At 34.0% G+C, this 23,031-nt stretch overlaps 4 protein-coding genes across 6 annotated transcripts; 2 read left to right on the top strand and 2 right to left on the bottom strand.

Annotated features, from left to right (window-relative positions):
- The first annotated feature begins 6 nt into the window (after positions 1–6).
- On the top strand, positions 7–1,602 carry LOC106445896 (E3 ubiquitin-protein ligase RMA3). Of its 2 annotated transcripts, none has more exons than XM_013887543.3 (2): positions 7–249; positions 621–1,602. In XM_013887543.3, the coding sequence occupies exon 2, from the start codon at positions 658–660 to the stop codon at positions 1,384–1,386; it is 729 nt and encodes a 242-aa protein (XP_013742997.1). In that variant the 5' UTR covers positions 7–249; positions 621–657; the 3' UTR covers positions 1,387–1,602. The 2 variants fall into 2 exon arrangements, with proteins under 2 accessions (XP_013742997.1, XP_013743015.1); XM_013887561.3 differs by having other exon boundaries at positions 31–249; positions 666–1,602.
- Positions 1,359–6,909, bottom strand: LOC111198307 (beta-glucuronosyltransferase GlcAT14A-like). Its single transcript, XM_022717649.2, has 3 exons — positions 6,597–6,909; positions 6,406–6,521; positions 1,359–2,319 (listed from the first exon to the last, which is right to left on the bottom strand). The coding sequence occupies exons 2-3, from the start codon at positions 6,431–6,433 to the stop codon at positions 1,820–1,822; spliced, it is 528 nt and encodes a 175-aa protein (XP_022573370.1). The 5' UTR covers positions 6,434–6,521; positions 6,597–6,909; the 3' UTR covers positions 1,359–1,819.
- A 4,559-nt stretch (positions 6,910–11,468) lies between these two features.
- Positions 11,469–13,627, bottom strand: LOC106445915 (beta-glucuronosyltransferase GlcAT14B-like). Of its 2 annotated transcripts, XM_048742806.1 has the most exons (3): positions 13,423–13,627; positions 11,881–12,525; positions 11,469–11,804 (listed from the first exon to the last, which is right to left on the bottom strand). In XM_048742806.1, exons 2-3 carry the CDS (start codon positions 12,482–12,484, stop codon positions 11,749–11,751), a joined length of 660 nt encoding a protein of 219 aa, XP_048598763.1. In that variant the 5' UTR covers positions 12,485–12,525; positions 13,423–13,627; the 3' UTR covers positions 11,469–11,748. The 2 variants fall into 2 exon arrangements, with proteins under 2 accessions (XP_048598763.1, XP_048598758.1); XM_048742801.1 differs by lacking the exon at positions 13,423–13,627 and having other exon boundaries at positions 11,881–12,658.
- A 3,098-nt stretch (positions 13,628–16,725) lies between these two features.
- LOC106445923 (exosome complex component RRP41-like) lies at positions 16,726–18,745 on the top strand. The gene is made up of 7 exons (XM_013887578.3): positions 16,726–16,974; positions 17,094–17,172; positions 17,249–17,354; positions 17,437–17,557; positions 17,787–17,875; positions 18,061–18,210; positions 18,435–18,745. The coding sequence occupies exons 1-7, from the start codon at positions 16,836–16,838 to the stop codon at positions 18,522–18,524; spliced, it is 774 nt and encodes a 257-aa protein (XP_013743032.1). The 5' UTR covers positions 16,726–16,835; the 3' UTR covers positions 18,525–18,745.
- The last annotated feature ends 4,286 nt before the right edge of the window (positions 18,746–23,031 follow it).

Genomic DNA, 23,031 nt, shown 5'->3' on the forward strand with positions numbered 1-23,031 from the left:
CAGCATTATCTTTTACAAAAGCTATCCAGTAAAAATAAGAAACTAACCTTTAAGATATTTTAGTTTGTTCGGTAATAAAGAAAAGGCTAAAACAAAGACGAAGAAGAAGCGAAGCCATCACCGTCCTTGTCGTTAAAACCTCCATTAATCATCACCGCACGTTGAAAAGACATCGACTTGTAGAGCGAATTAACATCACCCAATCCCTGAAACCCCCTCTCATCGGCGATTTTCCTCATCTCCGACTCGGTACGTTCTTCTTCATCTGTCTTTGTGTGGATTCTCTTTTGTCATTGTCTCTGTTGATTCTTCTGTCTCGCGTATGTCAATGGATGATTTAGGTCTGCAAGTCCCTCTCTTTATGGATTTTAGAGGAATAAAACTGGTAAAGTTAGGGACTTTTTTTGGCTTAAGAGAATTGAAATCTGAATCCTGATTTCGACCGTATTGATTTTTGTTTAGAATTAAGACAAGAATAATATCTTTGACTATTCTGATTTTTGGTTTTAGCAAATGAGTACATTTGCTTAGGATTTGACAATTAGAAACACAAGTCAATTCAGGTTTGATCAAAATCATTGTCTGGGTGGAATGATCTTGAGAATGTTTGTGTTCTGCAGATAACATAGCTGACAATGTTATGTGTTATTGTGTTCCATGAACAGTATTTTACCTCCCATGGAATTAGAAGGGAACTTCTTCATGTCTGATGCTCAACAAGCACATGACGATTCCTTCTTAGCCAAACCAAAACCTAATCTTGTCACTGGTCCTATTGATGGTCACAACGAAAGTGGCTGTTTTGATTGCAACATCTGCCTAGACACAGCCCATGATCCGGTGGTCACTCTCTGCGGACATCTTTTCTGCTGGCCTTGCATTTACAAATGGTTACACGTTCAGTTATCATCCGTCTCAATCGATCAGCACCACAGCAACTGCCCTGTCTGCAAATCCAACATCGCCGTCACCTCACTGGTTCCTCTCTACGGAAGAGGCATGTCTTCCGACTTTGGCTCGAAGAAACAAGACGCAGTAATACCACGGAGACCTGCTCCACCAATCACTTCAGGATCATCTCTGAACCCAAGGTTGCAACATCATCGAACAATGTCTCCAACGTTTCACAGCCACCGCAACCAATACTCCCCTCGTGGCTTCACCACAACCGAATCAACCGACCTTGCGAATGCAGTCATGATGAGTTTCCTCTACCCGGTGATTGGGATGTTTGGGGACTTGGTCTACACCAGGATATTCGGAACCTTCACAAACGCAATAGCTCAGCCTTATCAAAGCCAGAGGATGATGCAGCGTGAGAAATCTCTTAACCGGGTATCCATATTCTTCTTCTTCTGCATCTTCCTTTGCCTCCTTCTCTTCTAGCTCTCTCTCTCTCCCTCTCCCTCTTGTATAGTTTTTGAAATGTATATAAACTGTAAACTTTATGGTATAACAAGTACAGACACTATTGTTCCGAGTTAGGTCTCAAATGGCAGGCCATTTACTCGCTGTGTATTGCATATCTGAAGACATATACGTGCTTGTATCTAATCTTTATGAACCATATATATATATATATAAATATTTGTTAAAGAATCATATGAACACTTCATCTTCTATTCTATAAGTTGTTCTGTTGTCTGTTTTTATCAGATAAATTATATTTCGAGTGGGGTTTGTATTTAAGGAGAAGAATGAATTGGTATATTATTATGGCTTCAGAAACACAAAATCCACCTTGTTTGGTCACATTGCATCAAGACATGAAACATATAAACAGAAACCGCCTCTAAGTTCAGCTGCAGGCAAAGGGAGCCTATCTGCATTGTCTTCGAGTCAGTTTAGACGGCGAAATAAGTCTGCTAACAAGCCCGCTTATCCGGTCAGCTCCTAGACCGGGATTGATCTTTGACGGATCACCAACCTTTGAGCAGTTCGGTTTGCCAGCACACCAACCACCAGGTGTAAAACTTCCATTACCTCTACCGAGGAGCTCTGTGTCAATCTTGTCCAAGGCAAGATCATTGTGTGTGAACTTGCGGGCAAACACAGCTCCGCTTGCAATCATCTTCTTTGTATCACTGATGTTGAGCATCTTAGGATGCTGTTGTGGACGTTTGTCCCATGAGATGTAATGCAGGTCACTGTTAACCACCGTGCTCGAATACTCTGGTGCATTGCATATCACTGTGTGGAAATAACCTTCCGGTGTAGAGAGGAAGTTAGTGTAGTACATTAACAGAGTCCTTGGAAGATTGTCCCATCCCCAGATGCAATATTCTACAAAGGAACGAGATAGGACCATCCAAGCAGAACCTAGAGTTTCCGGTCAAACATGTAACTTAGTCACCAACGTTTCCATAATCATTACATCACTTAAAAATCTTTAGATGGTAACTAGGCATTAGTAGAGAACTAATGACTAAGTGGATTATTTGAGGCATATGCAGGACTTAATTGTTAACAAATTATTGATTTTATATATTTTACATAAATTAGATATTTTAGTTTTTAGATTTAATTATAAAATTATTTTGATAATTACAAAAACTAGATGTACAAAAGAAAAAAAATTAGATAGATTTTGTGGATTTGAATTAACAATTATTGCTTGATTTAAAAGAACTAGACCAATTCAAACTGATTTAAACGATTTAGATTGTTTTAATAACATATTTAAATAACATAAATCGAGTTTTAAGAAAATCACTAGGATAAGACCTGCGCTTTGCGCAGGGTAAGTTTATTTGTATATATTATCGATAACTTTCTTTTTATATTTGATTATTTTATTTATACATAAATAATATGTTTTGTTGATATTATATCATTTATTCCGATGGACCGGATCAATTTTTTTAAAAAACTGTTGAACTAAACTATAATTAATATATCATGGATTGGTTGGATTGAACATTAAATAAATTATGACACAAAAACCTTAGTTTTTTTCCCTGAACACATTCTTGAAAAAAGTAAACAATTTGTTTTTACAGTTGAATTATTTTGGCATTTATCTTCCATATGGTTTTGAAAAGTTTCACATCAACCATCGAATTGATACATGTCATTTTAATGTTTTTAGTCGTATGCTTAAAAAACTTACATTTTGTAATTTACGGTCATTTAAAAAAATCAAAATATAACATATAAGAAATAATCTAACATATAAGAAAAAAATAACATATAAGGTTTCCTCATTTTTGTAATCTAAAGTCATTTCAAAAAAAAAAATATAACATATAAGTTTTCCTTATTTTTGTAATTTAAAGTCATTTTAAAAAATTAAAATATAACATATAAGAAAAAACATATTTTTATTATATGGTTAATGTGATTGTTTAATTTTTTTTAATAATATAAAATTAAACAAAAATGAAGAATGATATAAAAATTGTTATCAAATATTTATTATTCATAGTCATTACTTGTCTTATATATGTTAATCATATTATGTAATTTCGTAGCTTTTATTTAAGGAAAGATTACACTTTTCTTATATTTTGGCTTAATATAATATTCCATAGTAATTGGATTTGGACTAACATTTTTTCAATTGATTCTTAAGCTGCCGCGTAAGCTAAATTGTCATCCTAATTAAGTGACACATAAGCAAAATTTCTTTTTTTTTAAATGATCATCAGTTAATATATATGGGATTAAAAATAATTGTTAAATAAATTAGTTATTATAGATTTATAAGATGAAAACAAAAAAATAACAATATACTAAATTTAAGACAAATATATGTCAAAGAAAGCCTTTACTTAAGAATAACCAATTATTCATATTAACGTCTCAAATATCAAGATCATATAAATAAAATAAACTACATGTATATAACTATATTATGTAATTTGCATAAAACTATACTACTATATTTTAATTAATCAGTTTATTCGGTTTGTATGGTTTGATCAGTTTATATTCTGAACCATATCTATATACCACGGTTTCTAGAAATAACATATATTCGGTTTATGTGGTGTTACCAAATAAACTAATTTTTCTATTTCGATTTTGTTCGGTTTTAGTTGGTCCAGTTTTTACCGAATTGAACATCATTAATTCAAATTACTAAATAGTAGATAGTTTGCAAACATGTTTCTTGTACTGAATCGTACGTAATATAGTCAATTTTGTTTTTGTATTTTATAATTAAATCTAAAAATAATTTGTAAAAATAGATCTCTTTTTCCAAAGGACTAAACCAAACAGTTTTTTTTTGGCTGATTGCTAGTTGGAAAGATGATGGTTACTTATCGTTTAAATATGATTAGCTTATATGTTAACATCGTCTATAATTACTATTAACTAATATGATTTGCATTTACTATAATTTTACTTAACTCCCCAAAAAATATTTTTAGTTCTTGCCTTGACAAAGTTTTTGCATCTTAAATATAAATTTTTCATATTTTCACTTTTCTTTTACCTCAAGGCAATTATATTGGATATTTATGCATAAAGTATTAAGTTAATAGTATTGAAATCTATATATAATAAAGGAACTATCATTTATGCGTAACTGTCGATATTTGGAGTAGAAGATCCACGCTCTTGGTAGATTATTTTCCTAAACAATGATTAAAAGTATTTTAATAAGGAAACTCTCATTTATATGGTTTCGAGCTTGGTTTATTTATACTTTTTATCATATACTTTTATGTTTGGGTTAGTATTAGTTTCTCTAGCGAATTGATTTTGGACTTACACATTATTTTAAATTGCTTGTCATGCTGCCACATAAAATTAATTGACATTTTAATTAAGTGACACCTAAATAATTTTTTTTAATTAATACAAATTTAAAATTACAATCTTTTAAATTTTTTTCAGTCAATATATAGGGGATGACTTGAAGCAAGTTATATGGACTCATGGATTTGAATGGGACTCATGGATTTGAATGGTTTCAAATCGAAAATCTGATTTATTGATGTCATCATTATTACCTAGCTTTGGTAATGTAAACGTGAGTATATGTAGACGTCAAACATATAATTAATAAAATTGATTTATGTAATCAATATGTAGATATATCCACACAGATTACGGCTTGTAATTATAGACATAATGAATATATGTGCATGTAGTAGCCTTATTTGAGCAAGATCGTTAATTATTAACTACAGTATTCTGTACAAATAAACGCTTGCTTATGAAGGCAAATAAATTCGCCTAATATTTTCCACCTTTAAAACGGAAAGTGGATCTTTCTTGTTTCTCAAACGTCAGTTCCTTAATGTATGTTCCTTTTCTAACTCCAAATTAATTTCGATGGAAGACTTGGTGCAAAAGTAATCTTCTACTAAATACAAAATTAACTTTTTAAACACATACGATCACAACCACTTCTGTATTTCCTTATTTAACTCGAACCGACGATCTGGTTAATTTATTGATTATTAATGGTAATTTGACGGTTTGATTAGTTATATACATACTCGTTCTTACCTGCTATACTGTATATAGGAGATTAAAAGTCCACTGGAGTATATGTTTATAGAGTTCCAATTATATTGTTGTCTTCAACATAGAGAATAACAAAAATTGAACTACTGTAGAGATTCCAGTATACGGTACTTATATGTGATGAATATTTAGACTTTTATAGTGAATGTACATAATGTATATTTTTATCCAAAAAGATTTAACATTCGCAACAGACTTCTTTGATTACCATTTATAATCATGTGATTTGTTCAGCTTTTGGAAGATTCGTTAAACAGGCAAGAACATTACTCGAAACACACAAACAACTGATATATAAGGCACTCGGCCAGGACCTAATAATAATGATGAACCTAATAACAGTCACGAACCTTATTGATATATAAGGCTGTCGGCAAGGACCTAATGATAATGATGAACCTAATAACTCTATTCCGCCATTTTTATAGGTTCATTGATACTGTATTTTTGTTAAAGCTATTATACCTTCATCTTCATTGAACCTAATAAATCTTGTCCGCCATTAGTAGTTATGCAAATAATGCCAAACAGGTCTTAATACAGACGGCCCGGTTTTCATATGTATTATACATACAGTCGCCAATGTTTTCATACGGGTATTAATCTCCACTTTAAAATCGACTTTTCTTATGTTATATAATTATGGAAATACGTAACAACGTTATATTAAACTATGGTTTATATTAGGTGCTCTAGAATTCTTAGAAATAGGATCTAGAAGGCATTTAGAAGTGCCACATAGGATTGAGGTTTTTTTTAATTAATACAAAATTAAGGTTCTAATTTTTTAAAAGATCCTCAATTAATATATAAGGGATTTTGGCTGATACCTGATTTGCCTCCTAGACGGCTGGTATCTAATAGCCGTTTATACCGACTTTTAGAATATTGCTTGCAAGTGTAGTTGACTTAATGAACAATACTTACCAGTGAATAGTTTGAATGCAGTTGGCATTGTTCTACTAGGTGTAACCCAGAAGATATCTGACTTGTTTGTCGAGTAAAGCGCTGGGTCTATGATCAAAGGCTTTGCTCGTTGCTCTCTACGAAAAGAAAAAGGAAAATCATTATAAGAATCATTACTCTTTTAAACACATATCAAAAGTAAGAATCATTACGCTTTCCAGGCTAGTCTGCTAGAGTGGTCGATATGATAAGAGATAAACGTCACTTTGTATTATAAATCCAAATCAGGAATCCAACGTTCTAAAACACCAATTCCTACTCACAGTGATGATCCTCCAGCAATGGAAATCAACAAAGATGAGAGATCGTCACACAGAGAGAGATGAGAGAGAGAGAGTTTGTTACAAACTTTTACAATTTCGAATAATGAAAATATTAATTGTCAAGTGACTTATATATTTGGTATCTTCTTTCCTTCCGGTGACGTGTCCATTCCCTTTTGTTGACGTGTCTTCTATACTTCTTTTACTATATCAAATCCTCCCGTTCCCCAAAACCTTGTCCTCAAGGTATAAAAGCAGGAAACCGCTTCTCCACATCAAACAAGAACTCCCATGTTGCCTCATCCTCCGGTTGATTAAGCCATTTGATCAAGACCTTAGTCGCAGCACGTCCTTGCCTCTTGACCATCTTCCTTTCAAGAATACGTTCCGGTTCCTTGATCAACACATCAGAAATAACAGAAGGTAAAACCGTAGTAGTCTCCACATTGCCCACTGCTTCCTTCAACTGAGAAACATGAAACACAGGATGAATTTGAGACCCACCCGGTAGCTCCAGTTTATATGCGACACTCCCACAGCTGTCGATGACTTTATAAGGACCAAAATACTTAGGAGCTAACTTCTGATTAGAGCGAACCACCACAGAACGTTGACGATATGGTTGTAGCTTTACATAAACGAAATCTCCCAACTCAAAGCTACGGTCTGTTCTGTGTTGATCGGTAAACTGCTTCATCCGATGTTGAGCCCTTGACAGATGAAACTTAAGCATCAACAACATGTCTTCCCTGTCACGTAAACCTTGATCAACCACTGCTACCTTCGATTCTCCCGGTAAATAAGGCAAATGTTGCGGTGGTGGTCGACCATAAACAGCTTCAAATGGTGTAGTTTGGATAGCCGTGTGAAAATTGGTATTATACCAATATTCTGCAAGAGGCAGCCACTTACTCCACATCTTAGGTCTGTCACTGCTCATACACCTCAAGTATGTCTCCAGACACCTGTTCACCACCTCTGTTTGCCCATCACTCTGTGGGTGGTAAGCAGTAGACATGTTCAAAGCCACTCCCTGTAGACTGAACAACTCTTTCCAAAAGTCACTTAAGAAAACTGCATCACGATCACTGGTAATGGACTGAGGAAAGCCGTGAAGTTTATAGACATTATCCAGAAAAGCCTGAGCCACCGAGGATGCAGAATAGGGATGAGCAAGAGCCATAAAATGAGCAGCTTTACTCAACCTATCAACTACCACAAATATCACAGATTTACCGAAAGACAGAGGAAGTCCATCAATAAAATCCATAGAAATATCTGACCATATTGAATCTGGAATAGGCAAGGGATTTATTAAACCAGGATAAGCAGAAGTGTCATACTTGCATTGCTGACAAACACTGCAACTCCTTATGTACTGTTGGATATCCTTAATCATACCCTTCCAGTAAAAAATGTTTTTAACTCGCTGATAAGTAACATCTCTACCAGAATGACCTCCCACACCAGAACAATGCAACCACTGAAGAATCTTGTTCCTGATCACCGGATCCATTGGTACTACAATCTTACTTTTCCTCCGCAAGATATCCTGAGACCAAGAAAAATGTTTCTTCGAAAATGGTTTAGACTTCAACTCATCGATTAACTCCTTTACCGCTCCATCCGTTGCATAGGCTTGTTTTATCTGCTGCATCAAATCACACTCGAGAACAGATAATGCCATATGTAATACCTCCGCTCCTTCAACCCGTGATAAAGCATCGGCCACGACATTCTCCTTGCCTTGTCGATACTGAATCTCGTAATCGAACTCCAACAGCTTCGGTAACCATTGTTGTTGAATGGGTGTGTTCAAACGTTGCTCCAACAAATACTTCAGACTCTTCTGATCAGTCTTGATAACAAAGTGATTAGGCAAGAGGTAATGGCGCCATTTTTGCACTGCAAACACCACGGCAAGTAACTCCTTCTCATAGATAGAAAGATGGAGTTGTTTACCCTTCAAATGACGACTAATAAACGCGATCGGATGACCCTCTTGCATCAACACAGCCCCTATTCCCTGACCACAAGCATCAGTTTCAACGACAAAAGGTTTGTCAAATCGTGGCAAAGCCAACACTGGCGCTTCACATAAAGCCTTCTTCAAAGTACCAAAAGCTGTCTCTGCCTCTTCAGACCATTCAAAACAATTTTTCTTCGTTAAAACCGTGAGAGGTCTAGCAATCGTACCAAAGCTCATCACAAATCTTCTATAGTACCCTGCTAAACCCAAAAATCCTCTCAACGCCTTCAGTGTCGATGGGTTCGGCCACTCCACAATGGCTTTAATCTTCTGAGGATCAGTTGAAACCCCCGCTTCTTGTATAAAATGTCCCAAATACTCCACCCTATCAGTAGCAAACGCGCACTTACTATGCTTTGCAAACAACTGATTTCTTCTCATAAGCTCCAATACACTCTGTAAATGAACGACATGTTCCTCCAAAGAAGAGCTGTAAACCAATATATCATCAAAAAATATGAGGACACACTTCCGCAACAGCTCACAAAACACTGTGTTCATTAAGCTCTGGAATGTCGCAGGTGCGTTTGTTAACCCAAACGGCATAACCAGATACTCAAAATGACCGCTGTGAGTTTTGAAGGCTGTCTTGTGGATATCAGATGGATCCATCCTCACCTGATGATATCCTGCCCGCAAATCGATCTTAGAAAACACCTTTGCACCCCCAAGTTCATCCATAAGATCCTCAATTAACGGAATAGGAAAACGATCTTTAACCGTCATACCATTAAGGCCTCTATAATCCACACACAAACGCCAACTCCCATCCTTCTTTTTTACCAACACCACCGGCGAAGCATACGAACTGGAACTGGACTGTATAGTTCCTGCTCCCAATAATTCCTTCACCATCTTATCAATCTCATTCTTTTGATGTACTGCATAACGATAGGGTCGCTGGTTAACCGGATTAGAACCCTCCAAAAGTGGAATCTTGTGGTTGTGATTCGCCCGAAACGGAGGCAAAGTCGTCGGCTCTTCAAAAATGTCAGCATAATCATGGAGTAACTCTTCAATAGGAGGATACTGCGAGGTGTCGTCACTACTATTCAAAGCATGAATGCTGCCCTGAAACTCCGTATCACACTGTTGGACCATGATCATGGAAACTTGTGCGATATCATCCTTCTCCAAGTTGAGCTTTTGTGCTCTCAATTCACGTACAGAACCTTGAGTAAGACCATGGAGCAACACAAACTTATTACCCCTCCGAAACTTCATCGTCAATTGTTGAAAATCCCAAGTAATAGGACCCCACTGTTCCAACCATTGTATCCCCAATACCATATCACAACCTCCCAAAGGAATAACCATAAAGTCTGCAGTGAAAGAATTATGTTGAAAGCTCCATTGTAAGTTGTTGATCTTCGCACTAACCCCCAGTTTACTGCCATCTGCTACTGCCACTCTCGTAGTACCAGCAGGTAATAACTCACATCCCAACTTCTCAGCCACCTTCTCATCTATAAAATTGTGTGTTGAGCCCGTATCAATCAACACAAATAATGTTCTTTTCCCTGAAAGACCCTTCACTCGCATAGTTCTATACCCCGAGACCCCCGTAACTGCATTCACAGATATTTGAGCCAAATCACCACCATCTTGTTCTTCAATCATCTCTTGTTCCTCCGGAGTTAATTCATCCTCATCCTCCACTTCCATCACAAATAATTGCGTCTTCTTATGCTTAAGGAAATGACCAGGTGTGTACTTCTCGTCACAAAAGTAACACAAGCCTGCTGCACGTCTTTTACTCATCTCCTCTTGAGTAAGAAACTTCTGAGGTTGGTACTCTTTTGATTTATCCTGAGCCGTTGGCAAAAAAGGTTTCGTATCAGCTTCTTTCTTGTGAGATAGTAATCCTTTCCCTGCAAACGCTTGCTTCCCTTGAGACCATCCAGTTTGAAACGACTTCTTTGGGTGTGCCTTCTCATACAATCTTCCCAACATGAGGCATTGACGAACTGACTCCGGTTGAAACATGCGAATGTGCATCTGAGTGTCAGTGCGCAACCCCGCCAAATAAGCACTAACAAGATAATGCTCAGGAAGATCAACTCGAGTACGAATCAACTCAAACCTCCCATGATACTCCACTATACCGTCTGTTTCCTGCAACATTTTCAACTCAGCAAAAGGATCATCCAACAATTCATCAAATCTCTCCATCAACAACATAGAATAAGTTGGCCAATCCTGTAGCAAGTTCCTGTGATTCTCCGACTGTAATACCGCACGATGCCAAGTAGCAGCAAGACCATCAAAATGCATCGAAGCCAAGCCTACTTTCAAATCATCAGGTGTATTATCCATGTAGAAGAACTGCTCCACTTTACATAACCAATCCTTCATCGCTTCACCGTTAAATCGCGGAAAATCCAACTTCGTCAATCGCGTCATTCCAGAATAGTGATGATGCATACCTGGTCTTCCTCTCCCCGGATCTGGTTGCATCATCGGAGGAAAACGCTCGGGATTACGATTATCACCAGTCGCGGCTTGATCCTTCTGGTTCGCGATAAGACGCATCGTCTCTGACATGTCACTGATGTGTTGATCGAGTTTCGCGCTCAACATCTCCGATTGACTCTCCAACTTGACTTCTAGAGCTTCGATTCGAGCTCCAAAAGCTCCTTCCACCTCACGAACCTTCGCCTCCTTCATCTGCGACTGCGCACGAGTTTCTGTCATCGTTCTCCGTAGAATCGTCGAAGCTCTGATACCTTTGATAAGAGATAAACGTCACTTTGTATTATAAATCCAAATCAGGAATCCAACGTTCTAAAACACCAATTCCTACTCACAGTGATGATCCTCCAGCAATGGAAATCAACAAAGATGAGAGATCGTCACACAGAGAGAGATGAGAGAGAGAGAGTTTGTTACAAACTTTTACAATTTCGAATAATGAAAATATTAATTGTCAAGTGACTTATATATTTGGTATCTTCTTTCCTTCCGGTGACGTGTCCATTCCCTTTTGTTGACGTGTCTTCTATACTTCTTTTACTATATCACGATAAAACTGAGGTTCCGGTCCAGCCCCGAGAATATATGAATAAGATCTGCAATTGAGGCACTGATGATCCTGAGAGATTATTCAAAATTAGGACACAAAAGAAACACTAAACATTTGTATACCATCTTGAGTCACTAGAGGATAGTCAGAGGCGCTGAGATTGATGAACCAATCCCAATCTTTACTCTGCCTCAAGAGAATGGCGCATGCGTGAAGCGTATTAGCCACCATCGTTGGTCCACGATATGTAACGAGGTTAGCCTTTGTGATCATGAAAACATTACCAACTTCGTGAAAAATAGGATCTTCACTCACACGTTTAGCCAGCTCAAGCCTTTCTTCAGCAGGAGACTCAAGATCGAGATGAACAACGTATTGGTTCCTCGGGTGGTACAGTGCTCTCAACACTCTCCATAGAGACTCTAAGTCACCTTTTGACCCTGATACTAGATAACCAAAGCGAGGACTAGACTGTACAGGAGGAGGGTGTGAAGAGGATTGATTGAGCTTTGACTCTGGTAGTTTGATGGTTGTTTCGTTTGTGGTTGATAGATTGGAGGAGAAGATGAGTGAGTTAATGGAACGCATGGAAGAGAAGAGACCCATGTTGAAGGATTCAGCTGTTATGCATATGAACATGAGAGAAACCATTGCTAAAGGGAAAATCCATCTCTTTTCTGAGTTTGAAGATGCTACAATGAAGAGCCTTTGTGTGATCTTCATCATGAGGGAAGTAAGATCGTCCCAAATCGAGGTTGCCTCTTAACCTACGCCAAATAAGAAAAAAAAAACAGAATTAACACATGGGCAATTGTCAATAATAGCACCTTTTGGAGTTTATGTCTCAAAAATAGCACTAGAAGGAGAAAGTCACAAAAATGACATTCATTAAAGGGTAAAATATCCCTAATACCCTTGGTTTAAAATTAAATAAACAAACAAAAATAAATAAAATAAAAATTAAAAAAATGAAAAAAAGATTTTTTTTTTTATAGTTTCAGATTATATGTTTTCAGATTCGAAATTTTTATAATTTTTTTTTTCGAAATTTATTTTTTTTTTATTTTTTTTTCAAATTTTCTTTTTATAATTTAAAAATACTTTTTAAAACTGTTTTTAAAATTTTTATTTTTTATTTTAATATTTTTTTTTTATAAAATTTTAAACCCTAATTCCAAAACCCTACCCCTTAACTCTAAACCCTAAGGTTTGGATTAATTAACCCAAGGGATATAAGTGTATATTTACCTCTTTAATGAAACCTATTTTTGTGACTTTGAACCTTGAGTGCTAGCTTAGGAACATAAACTTGGTTTGGTGCTATCCTAGTTTTTTTCTCTTAACACATAGTCAGAGATCAACATAGATTAAGTTTCATCGTTAATTCTGATCATGCTTTTCTTTAATATACAACAAATCGAGTATGAAAAATCCTGAAATAATCGATGAGGAAAACAAAAACACCAAGGAGTGATGAACAGTAATGACTTGCTCTTCAAGTATGAGTCTATCTTATATAGTAAGATAAATCGAAAAGACAAATCTAAACTGTCTGAAAATAAGAAAGGCTCAGGTTTTAATTTCGACGGATCAAAACACCTACCAATGAACTTTAAAATGTGAATTATATGAGAAAGAAAAAAGAAAAAAGAAAGAAAGAAGACCTGGTTCTCAATTTTCCTGAACTTGACAAAGCTCCAGGCACTTCACTATCCAGGAGGAGCCGAAGGTTTATTTATCTTAGACTGACACGAGGATTTATTAATTTGTATGGAACTCGTTGTTTATAAAATAGATAATAATTTGATAGTGACTTACAAAAGAATAAATAAATAGAGACAAATGTTATAAAATTCATAAAAGGGTATTTTACTTAAATATAAAAATAGAGAATCAATAGGACAGCAGATTTTTTTTAAAATCTTTCATATAGAAAGCATGTCCTATATTTTTTATTTCTCTAATTTTTATTATTTTATTTTAAAACAGAATAAGATATCAACAATAAAATATTAATAAGACTGTTATTATTACTATTAATGATATTAGTATTTAATTAAATATTTAGTATTCTCTCTGTTCCTGAAAGTATAATTTTCTAGATTTATTTTTTGTTCCAAAATGATAGATTTTCTAAAATTTTAAGGTACTTTTAGTAGTTAATGTTGAAAAGTTGTATACTTGTAAGAAACATTATTGAAAATATTTGAATTAGTTGAATACTATTAGTTGATATTTATTGGAAAATGTATAGTAAAATAAATAATAAATTCAATTGTAAAAAAATAATTGTTTCCTTAATATGCGTGAATACTCTAGAAAATCTTTTTTTTGGGAATAGAGGGAGTAGAATTTTTTGTAAAAAGTTATTATCAGATTCTAATATTATTTTCTGAGTTTTTGAAAATGGTTAAATATCATTATAATTTATCAAAAAAATAATTTAAAACCCCAATAATAATGTCTGATAGTTATTTTCCATGTTCGAAAATGCGGGTACTACAGGCGATTAGTCGGTGAGGAGGCGCTCGGTGGTGCTTGACCGTGGCGAGTTGGCTGTAGTCGGCCAACAAATCGGCAACAACATTTTTTTTTTTTGAGTTTTGAATACTTAAAATCTTGTATTTTGATGACAAGTCTATAGGTTTTAAGTATACAAACATGAAAACAGACAAAACTTTGATGATATATGTGATTATAAATATTTTACGGCCATGGAAAAGCTGTAAAATCGAAAACTCTTTGGGGGAGATGAAGACGAAATGACGCTAGTGCCCTTCACTTAAGGCAAACAAAATTAAAGAGAAGAAAAATGCGTAACTCTAGGGTCAAAACCAGGTCCTTATGCTGAGCCGAGATCATGTAACCACCAGACTACTTCGAATAATTGTCATGCAAACTAATTAATGATTCATAATATATTTATAAAAAAGTATATTTAAAACTATGTCCCAATTAATCTCCGACTACTCTCCGATTAATTGTTAACTCGTTAGATCCATATCATCCATTTGAATAGCGCCTAGCGTAGTTCCGAATATGGGTTATTTTATATTTTTGTTTTCCACATGTATGTCTTCTTCTTTATCATTTCCCAAATTCTCTTTTGACTTTTTTTTGTTGGGAATCTTTCTTGTTAAGTTCTATAACTACAAAAAGCTTCTAATGATTTTTACATTTAACTATGATCTTTTGTGGTCAGCATGCTAAGTAAATTAATTATTTTAAGAGTGAAATATACTCCCTCCGTTTTTTTATATATGACGTTTTAGAGGAATTTTTTTTGTTCCAAAATATTTGACGTTTTCAATTTTTTATATAAAATTTATTATTAATTAATGCTAGATGACCAATGATATTATAGTTTTTATTTTAGTATTGGTTAAATTATGGTTAGGTAAACAATTAATGATGTTTTTGTTTAGAAATTAAATGTTTCTTAATCTATGTGCACAATCTTAAAGCGTCATATATAAAAAAAACGGAGGGAGTATTGTTTATAATGAAACGGTTGGCAAAGATGTCTCCAGTATTAATGTTAATGAAAATTATCACATGGCTTTAAGTCTTGAAAAAGACATGATGTGTGTCGATTTGTAGAAGTAATTATATAATGATGTTTCTAATATAAAGTACACTTTAAAAGCAATTTGATATGTTCTATTATTAATTATGTGAAAGAAATTATATCTGCCTGGCTCTTGTAGCACGCTGGTCCGCGATGGCAATTCAATGTGCAACGTGCGACCTGTTCGAAGCTCGATCGAGACACTCAAAGAGAGAGCGACCAAGAAAGTAGTAGTAGAGCAGTAGTGAGCGTCTTGATATCATTTAACAAATGAGGTATTTCTAAATATCTTTTTGGCTCTTTAAAGAAAAAAGAGAGATATTTTCTTTCACTCTCAATATGTTATCGATCAATTACTTTCTAGATATCTATTGAGTTTGAAAAATGTAAAATTGAAAAGTTACATAGAGCTGGCGATATAGATTGATAATTTTATGGACTTGGATAACTGAAGTTCATTAAAAAGGTGATATGCATATTAAGTTCACTACTTTTGCTAAGTTGAATTGTTCCTTCGACCATTGTATTTCTTATGTCATTATTTTTTCCGTATTTAAACTTCTTAAAATTTAAACCCTATTGTATCTTTGATATATAATTTCTTTTACATTTTTCACTAATTGAGTCGAATTATGTGACAATGGAGGACATAAGATGATAATGTACAATTCCAAACCATGCATACATTATATTAGGTCTGGGCGTCCGGATACCCGTTGGCATTCGGATCGGATTTTCCGGAGTTCAGTTCTTTTTTATAACACCTCCTAGGTTCTATTCTAATAAATTTGCAAGTACGGGTCGGGTTCGGGTAGGTTTTATATCACATCATAGAACCCATAAAGTAACTATATATCGTTCGGATTCAGGTTATATCAGATCGGTTCGGATATACCCGAAATAAAATCTAAAATTTAAAAGCAAAACATTAGAAATATATACTTATGTATATATAATTAAGTATTTAAAGTAGTTATTTAAGTTTTAAATACGTATTGTTAGATACCATATCAAAATAAATATGAAATTGAATATTTGAAGTATATATTCATGTTTCGTATAATTATATTGTATATTAGTTTCGATATTCGGAATGATTTCTTTAGATATTTTTTTCGGAGTTTTTGTTTTTTTTTTTCAGTTTTTCGGGTTCAGTTAATAACACTTCAGGTTCGGATATGTTTTGTACCACCTTACAAGATCCATTCGGGTATTTTTTACATTTTGGACCGGGTATAGATCGGATTTTTCGGTTCGGTTCGGATTTTGGATTATGGGCCCAGGCCTACATTATATTATAATTTGAAGTTGTGTCTGATTTACGTAAATAACGTAAAGTTTGAGGGTATGTATACAAATATACAACTTTACCTTGTGTTTTTTTTTCCTTTTATTATGTTTTTGATAAACCCTAAACCTTTAAACGACGGTGTTTGTATCCTTCTTCCTCTCTCTCTCTCTCCGCCGCATCACTTCTCTTCTCAAAGATTCGATTTTGTTTAGTCTACCATGGCAGCGAAACAGGGAGCCGCAGCCTCAACGTATTCACCCAAAATCATCGCCAGAACTCGGCCTCCTATCTTCAAAAACTCCGACCTCGATTGGACCCGTCCTGACGGCCGTGGATTCCACCAATGTCGACCTGCCTGTAAAACCCTAACTCCCTTTTTCTCTTCTTATATCTTTGAGCGGTTCAAGGGTTGAGACTAGTTAGACTTCAAAGTTTACGTCTTTAGTGAAAAAAATTGTTTTTTTTTTTGGGTTCAGTACTTCAAACGGGTGCTGTGAGCTCTGCTTCTGGTTCTGCTTATGCTGAGTTTGGGAACACCAAAGTCATTGTTTCTGTGTAAGTATGTTCAGAATTTGTCTTTCTTTTGCTGTTTAGCTGATTATGTTCTGTTTGTTTTGGCTTATTCTGTTAGATTTGGGCCAAGGGAGAGTAAGAAAGCAATTACTTATAGTGATGTTGGTAGATTGAACTGCAATGTTAGCTACACAACCTTTGCTTCCCCGACTCTTGGTAGTCAGGTATCTGAGTTTTATTTATACCTTGGTTTGGATATTTTCTGTGTTTCATGAAGTTAGTAATACATGTGTGTGGTGTTTGCAGGGGACTGATCACAAAGAGTACTCATCAATGCTTCACAAAGCGTTGGAAGGCGTGATCATGATGGAGACGTTTCCGAAGACAACTGTTGATGTTTTTGCGCTGGTGCTTGAATCTGGAGGCAGTAAGTCTCATCACTCTGTTCTTTCTTTTAGTCTCAACAACACTCTAAATGCTTCTATCAGTTTTCTTTTACGAGAAAAAAAGCAAAATCTGGTAGATAACTTGTGGAAGTATATGAGTATAGTGCCCGTGGAGGAGTTTGATTATGTGTCCAAGTTATTACTTGTTGTAATAAGATTATTGTTTGGCATATTCTGATGTTATCGAATTGTAATTGTATTCTATTACAGGTGACCTCCCCGTTGTGATATCGTGTGCTGGTCTTGCTCTAGCAGACGCCGGGATTATGATGTATGACCTTATCACAGCTGTCTCAGTGGTATGTCAGTTTCACCAATCCCTCTACATTATCTCTGGAGTTTATTAGCATTAAATGAAAAAAGTAACGCGTACACTGAAATAAACAAGAGTGCCATGAGCTTGAGATATACTATGATACACCTGCTGTTATCTCTTAACTCTAAAACACTGACTGAGAAATGGTTTCTTCGATATTTTAAAAAGTCTTGCATAGGGAAAAGCCTTATGATTGACCCGGTTACAGAAGAGGAAGGATGTGAAGATGGAAGCTTCATGATGACTTGCATGCCATCTCGGAGTGAAATCACTCAGCTGACCATTACTGGTGAATGGACAACGCCTAACATTAACGAGGTATGCCTTTCAATAATACTTTTGTCTCCTTTTAGTTGTTACTCAGGGTTAGAGACAGTGGTCTTTCTTTATTTTGTCGCTATTGATGTTATCCCTTTGTCTAAAGCACATGATATTGGTTAATCAAATTGTTCTTCATTATTAGCTTTTAGGCACAAATTAAACTATAGGTGATAGGAGCGTATGGTTAACATATTAGCGTTTGATTGTGAACTAATTTGCAGGCAATGCAGCTATGCCTGGATGCTTGTTCAAAACTTGGAGAGATCATGCGTGATTGTCTGAAACAGGCTGCCTCAGCTTCCGATGAATGAACATACTCTCAAGAAACTATGGATCCTCAGCCATTGGTATGAAACCGGTTAAGATGTGGTTTAGGTAAAATTGAGTTTATACTAAACTGGAGTGGTGTAGTTTAAAACCGATGTAATTTGCTATGTCAAATTTGATGGAACTAGAGATATTTAAAGAGCGGTCCTTTGCTGTATTACCATTAGCTTTCAACTCTAATAGTAAAATCAGATATTCAATTTTAGTAATTTGAGTAGAGAAAGAGATTTTGTAACTATACAAATCTCTTCGGCCGCAAGGCCCGTGACTACACCTCTCCATGATCGTAAATTACAAGCTTAATCATTTAAAAGCGTACGTCTTTACATTCCATCACGTTGTTTGAAAGATTTTGCCAAAAAGTTGTTACAAAGAAAAAGTTGCTACAATGATGAATTTTTGTTGTTGTTGAAAATGTACTACTAAATTAGATCACATATTTTTTCTATAGCAAATTCAAAGTTATGGGCAACTCAACTAGATTAAAAACATTAGGAACCTAGAAATAATATCATCTTTTCCAAAGAAATTCAATATTTTTTTTTTACAAAATTTTAAATTTGCAATTTAAGAATAAACTAGGTGACCGGTCCGCACCCTGTGCGGGCATAAGAACATGACCGGCCCGCACACTGTGTTTTTTCTCGGTCCGTACCTCACGAGAAGGAACACAGTAACGTCAGTATGAAGAGGTAGATATTGTGTGTATGTATAATTGCAACGTCACAAAATACTTTCATTCAAAAAATGGAATAAATAGTGTATAGTTTTAGAAGTAACAGATTTTATATTATCATTAATTAGAATTGTATTGTATGTGTTTCGTAATTCTTTATTTTAGGTGAATAATATTATTTTTTCATAAATAATAAACAAACATTTATGTAGACATATTAAAAGAAAATATAATAAAAATCAAAATATTATCCATAAATAATATAAATTATGAAGTACATTTCTCGGTAAAAAAAGCAAATTCAATTAGAAACTTGCAAAAAATTAAATAAATTTTGTAAGCAATTTGACGGGTTAACATTATTTGATAGGTTTATAAATTTCTAAATTTTATTGAACATGAAATAATATTAAATTGACATACCGTCATCGGTCTCCTAACTCATCACAACCCATCTAGCAAATACAAAAAAATAAATAATTGCAACAGTTTATTTATTTTAAAATTTGTATTTGAAAAAAAAGTAGATTAAAATTACGTACCGTGACTACGAAATATTCTGAAAAACTTGTTTATAGACAACATTCAATATTTTTGTCTGCGGCTTCCCTTCTTTGCCAGTTATTAGGATTTTTAATCCAGATCTCGACTTAACTCTTGAAAGTGCAACTTTGCCTTGCATTTTGTAAGCATTTTATAAATTATTTTAAAATTATGATAAATTTATTCTTTAAACAACGATAAATAATTTAAAAATAATATTAATAAACATTTTTGGATTTTGTAATATTTAAAATAGTTATTATATAATTATATTCGAACACAATTCATCAAGTAGAGTATAAAACTATTATAATTATCTTATATAAAATTTCGTTCATTGTATTTTATAGTTTATAAATATTAAAAGTAATAAATAAAACATTATTAATCTTTCTATAATTTCGAGAATTAGTTTCCATAAATTGTTATTTGTAATATTCGTTAGATTGTATGGCAAGTGATGTTAAATGATTTTAGACTTATCTTAAATTTTTAGTTCTAAATTAAATAAATAAAAATTAAAAACAATCGACCAATCAAATTATAACAATTTCTTGAAACTTCACCTATGAACCCCAATCTGCGATAGATCAGTCCACGAGATTCACAAAAAAAATCTAAATCCCTTACAGGTTGGGTTACATAAACGTAGATTTGTCAATTTGACATATATGCACCATGTTGGTAAGTTGACCACGATTATTGGTGGAACTAATATCCGGTCTAATAAAAAAAGGTAGCTGGTTCGATTATTAATTTTCTAGGTTTTTTGACTGCTTTGAAAATGACCTCATGAATTAAATAAAAAATACATAATGCTAGCTTACTTATAAGATAGTATATTCAACAAAAAAAGATATAAGATAGTATTACTAAATGATACTATGTAATACTTTTCCCGGACTATATTCAACAAAAAAAAGAGAAAGTGCTAAAGAACCTCTTCAATAACTGCTTTAACTTGGCGAAGCTTCTCAGCATGTTCAAGATCTTCTGGATCACTATCATTCTCACGACCTGGTCTACATATAAAAAAAGGAAGACCATATTATCGTTACCAGTATTCAACACATGGAAAGGATAGATCATACATGTTTTTTGGAGACAAAACACAAAGAGTTGAGTTCATGATTCTACCTTGTGCGGGGAACTAACATTCTTGTTGCATCTAATAGGTCTTGCAACTGGATTACACTTTTTAGTTTTGTCTACAAAAAGAAAAAAAAAATATAAAATGAATCAAGGCTCTGATAAAAAATGGATGACAGAAAAGCTGGAGCCTCTCGCACCTCAGCTCTTGGCTTTCCACCATTGTACTTCAGCATCATGATTAACAGTTTCTCCTCTGTAACATTTAGTTTCACCTTCTGTTTTGGAGTTCGATCGCCACTGTCATGTAATAACAAAATTTTAACAGATAGAAGTATAGAGGAGATAAAGGTGATTTATATGCTAAGAAAACATACTGTCAAATAAGAGCAATGACACAACGTAACTCTTCTGAGTTCCCATTGCCTTGGCGGGTTAGTCCTTTATTAGGCTGTACATGTTTATTGAACTTCCAAGGCAAAGTGGATGGCAGAGTCGATGAAAGATGAGGAGCCTTTGCGTCTAAACACATTTTTCTTAGCACACAAGCAGCATCAGCATCGTCGTAATACCTTAATAGTATGAGATGAGAGATTTGTGAATAATACTTTAAAGAATGAAAAGAGAATGTTTTTATTTTAAGACCTTGGGTATCTCCTATATATATACAGTCGATTTATTTTTCATATTAGTGACGCACAATATTTTGCACAATAAATAATGAAATCGTTTAAAGAAAGATATTAAATGTGTATTGTCAAAAATTGATTTGCATATGATATGATTTTAACTTGCGCAAGTAATCTATATAAGAAAGGTAAGTTATTAAAAACAAAAAACCTAATTAGAAACATTAAAATATTTTGTAAGCAATGTAATAAATATGATATCAACATGCGCAAGTTTACCGTTTGAATAATAAGGAAAGTTTTTAATATTTGTCTTAATTCTAAATCTTGCCCAAGGGTAAACTAAATCGATAATATTTAATGATTTCAACTTGTGCAAGTAATCCATATTGTGAATAAGTGATTTGCATATTTAATGATTTCAATTTGCACAAGTAATCCATATTAGAAAGGTAAGTTATTAAAAACAAATTTAGTCAATAAGTTATTTGCATATTTAATGATTTCAACTTGCGCAAGTAATCCATATTAGAAAGGTAAGTTATTAAAAACAAACAACCTAATTAGTAGGGGTTGGCACTTTACCCGATATCCGAAGTGGCACCCGAACCTGATCCGAAAATGCATGTCAAGTTTTTTATTTAAAAAATTAACAAAAAGTTACATCCAATTTTTTTAAAAAAGAATTAAATTAATGCCTTTTTAGTTTTAAATTTTTATGTCTAAATCTATTAACTATTCAACTTATTAAAAATAAAAAATTAGTTAACTGAAAGTTATATTTTTAAATATAAGAAACTTGAGAAATTAAAATTTTAATTTTTTTTTTCAAAATCTAAATATCCGAACCCGATCTGAAATAACCGAATCCGAACTAAAAATACCCGAACCCGACCCAAAGTATAGAAATACCCGAACGGGTTCTACACCTCTATACCGAAATACTCAAAAATCCAAAATACCCGATCCGAACCCGAACGGGTACCCGAACGCCCACCCCTACTAATTAGAAACATTAAAATATTTTCTTAGCAAATGTAATTAATATAATATCAACATGCGCAAGTTTACTGTTTGAATAATAAGGAAAGTTTTTAATATTTGTCTTAGTTCTAAATCTTGCCCAAGGCTAAACTAAATCGATAATTATTATCCCCTAGCTATATATGGGCTTAACGAATTCGACAATAGTTTTGGGCTTGTCTACATAAGCGATTGATTAAAATAAATAAAAAATAAAATTCAAAAAAATCGACCAATAGAATTATAACAATTTTTCTGAGAAGCTCTATATTAATGTCATATCAGCAGAAATCACTAAATTGACTTCTCTTTTAATGTATAGGAGGATTTACGAGTAGATAATGGAATAAAAGTTTTAAATAAATTTCAGTAGATGCCAGAGTAAATATAGTTATTTATTACTACCACTTCAGTGAAAAAAAAAATATCTGACTCAAATGAGAGAGGCAATTTGATAAATAAAAAAATTGAGAGGCAATTTCAGGTATTTTCCTAATAATCTAATATATATTTAGATTTGAAAGATCTTAC

The sequence above is a fragment of the Brassica napus genome, chromosome A1, assembly GCF_020379485.1.
Source record: "Brassica napus cultivar Da-Ae chromosome A1, Da-Ae, whole genome shotgun sequence".
NCBI lineage: Eukaryota > Viridiplantae > Streptophyta > Magnoliopsida > Brassicales > Brassicaceae > Brassica > Brassica napus.

Excerpts from the sequence above, each read along its gene's own strand:
- LOC106445923 (XM_013887578.3), top strand. The coding sequence starts at position 16,836 with ATGGCAGCGAAACAGGGAGCCGCAGCCTCAACGTATTCACCCAAAATC. Across the intron at positions 17,173-17,248 it reads ACCAAAGTCATTGTTTCTGT|ATTTGGGCCAAGGGAGAGTA; the intron begins GTAAGTATGTTC and ends TTATTCTGTTAG. Across the intron at positions 17,876-18,060 it reads TTATCACAGCTGTCTCAGTG|TCTTGCATAGGGAAAAGCCT; the intron begins GTATGTCAGTTT and ends TATTTTAAAAAG.
- LOC106445896 (XM_013887543.3), top strand. The coding sequence starts at position 658 with ATGAACAGTATTTTACCTCCCATGGAATTAGAAGGGAACTTCTTCATG.
- LOC106445915 (XM_048742806.1), bottom strand. The coding sequence starts at position 12,484 with ATGATGAAGATCACACAAAGGCTCTTCATTGTAGCATCTTCAAACTCA. Across the intron at positions 11,805-11,880 it reads TCCTCTAGTGACTCAAGATG|ATCTTATTCATATATTCTCG; the intron begins GTATACAAATGT and ends CCTCAATTGCAG.
- LOC111198307 (XM_022717649.2), bottom strand. The coding sequence starts at position 6,433 with ATGCCAACTGCATTCAAACTATTCACTG. Across the intron at positions 2,320-6,405 it reads TGCATTCAAACTATTCACTG|GTTCTGCTTGGATGGTCCTA; the intron begins GTAAGTATTGTT and ends CGGAAACTCTAG.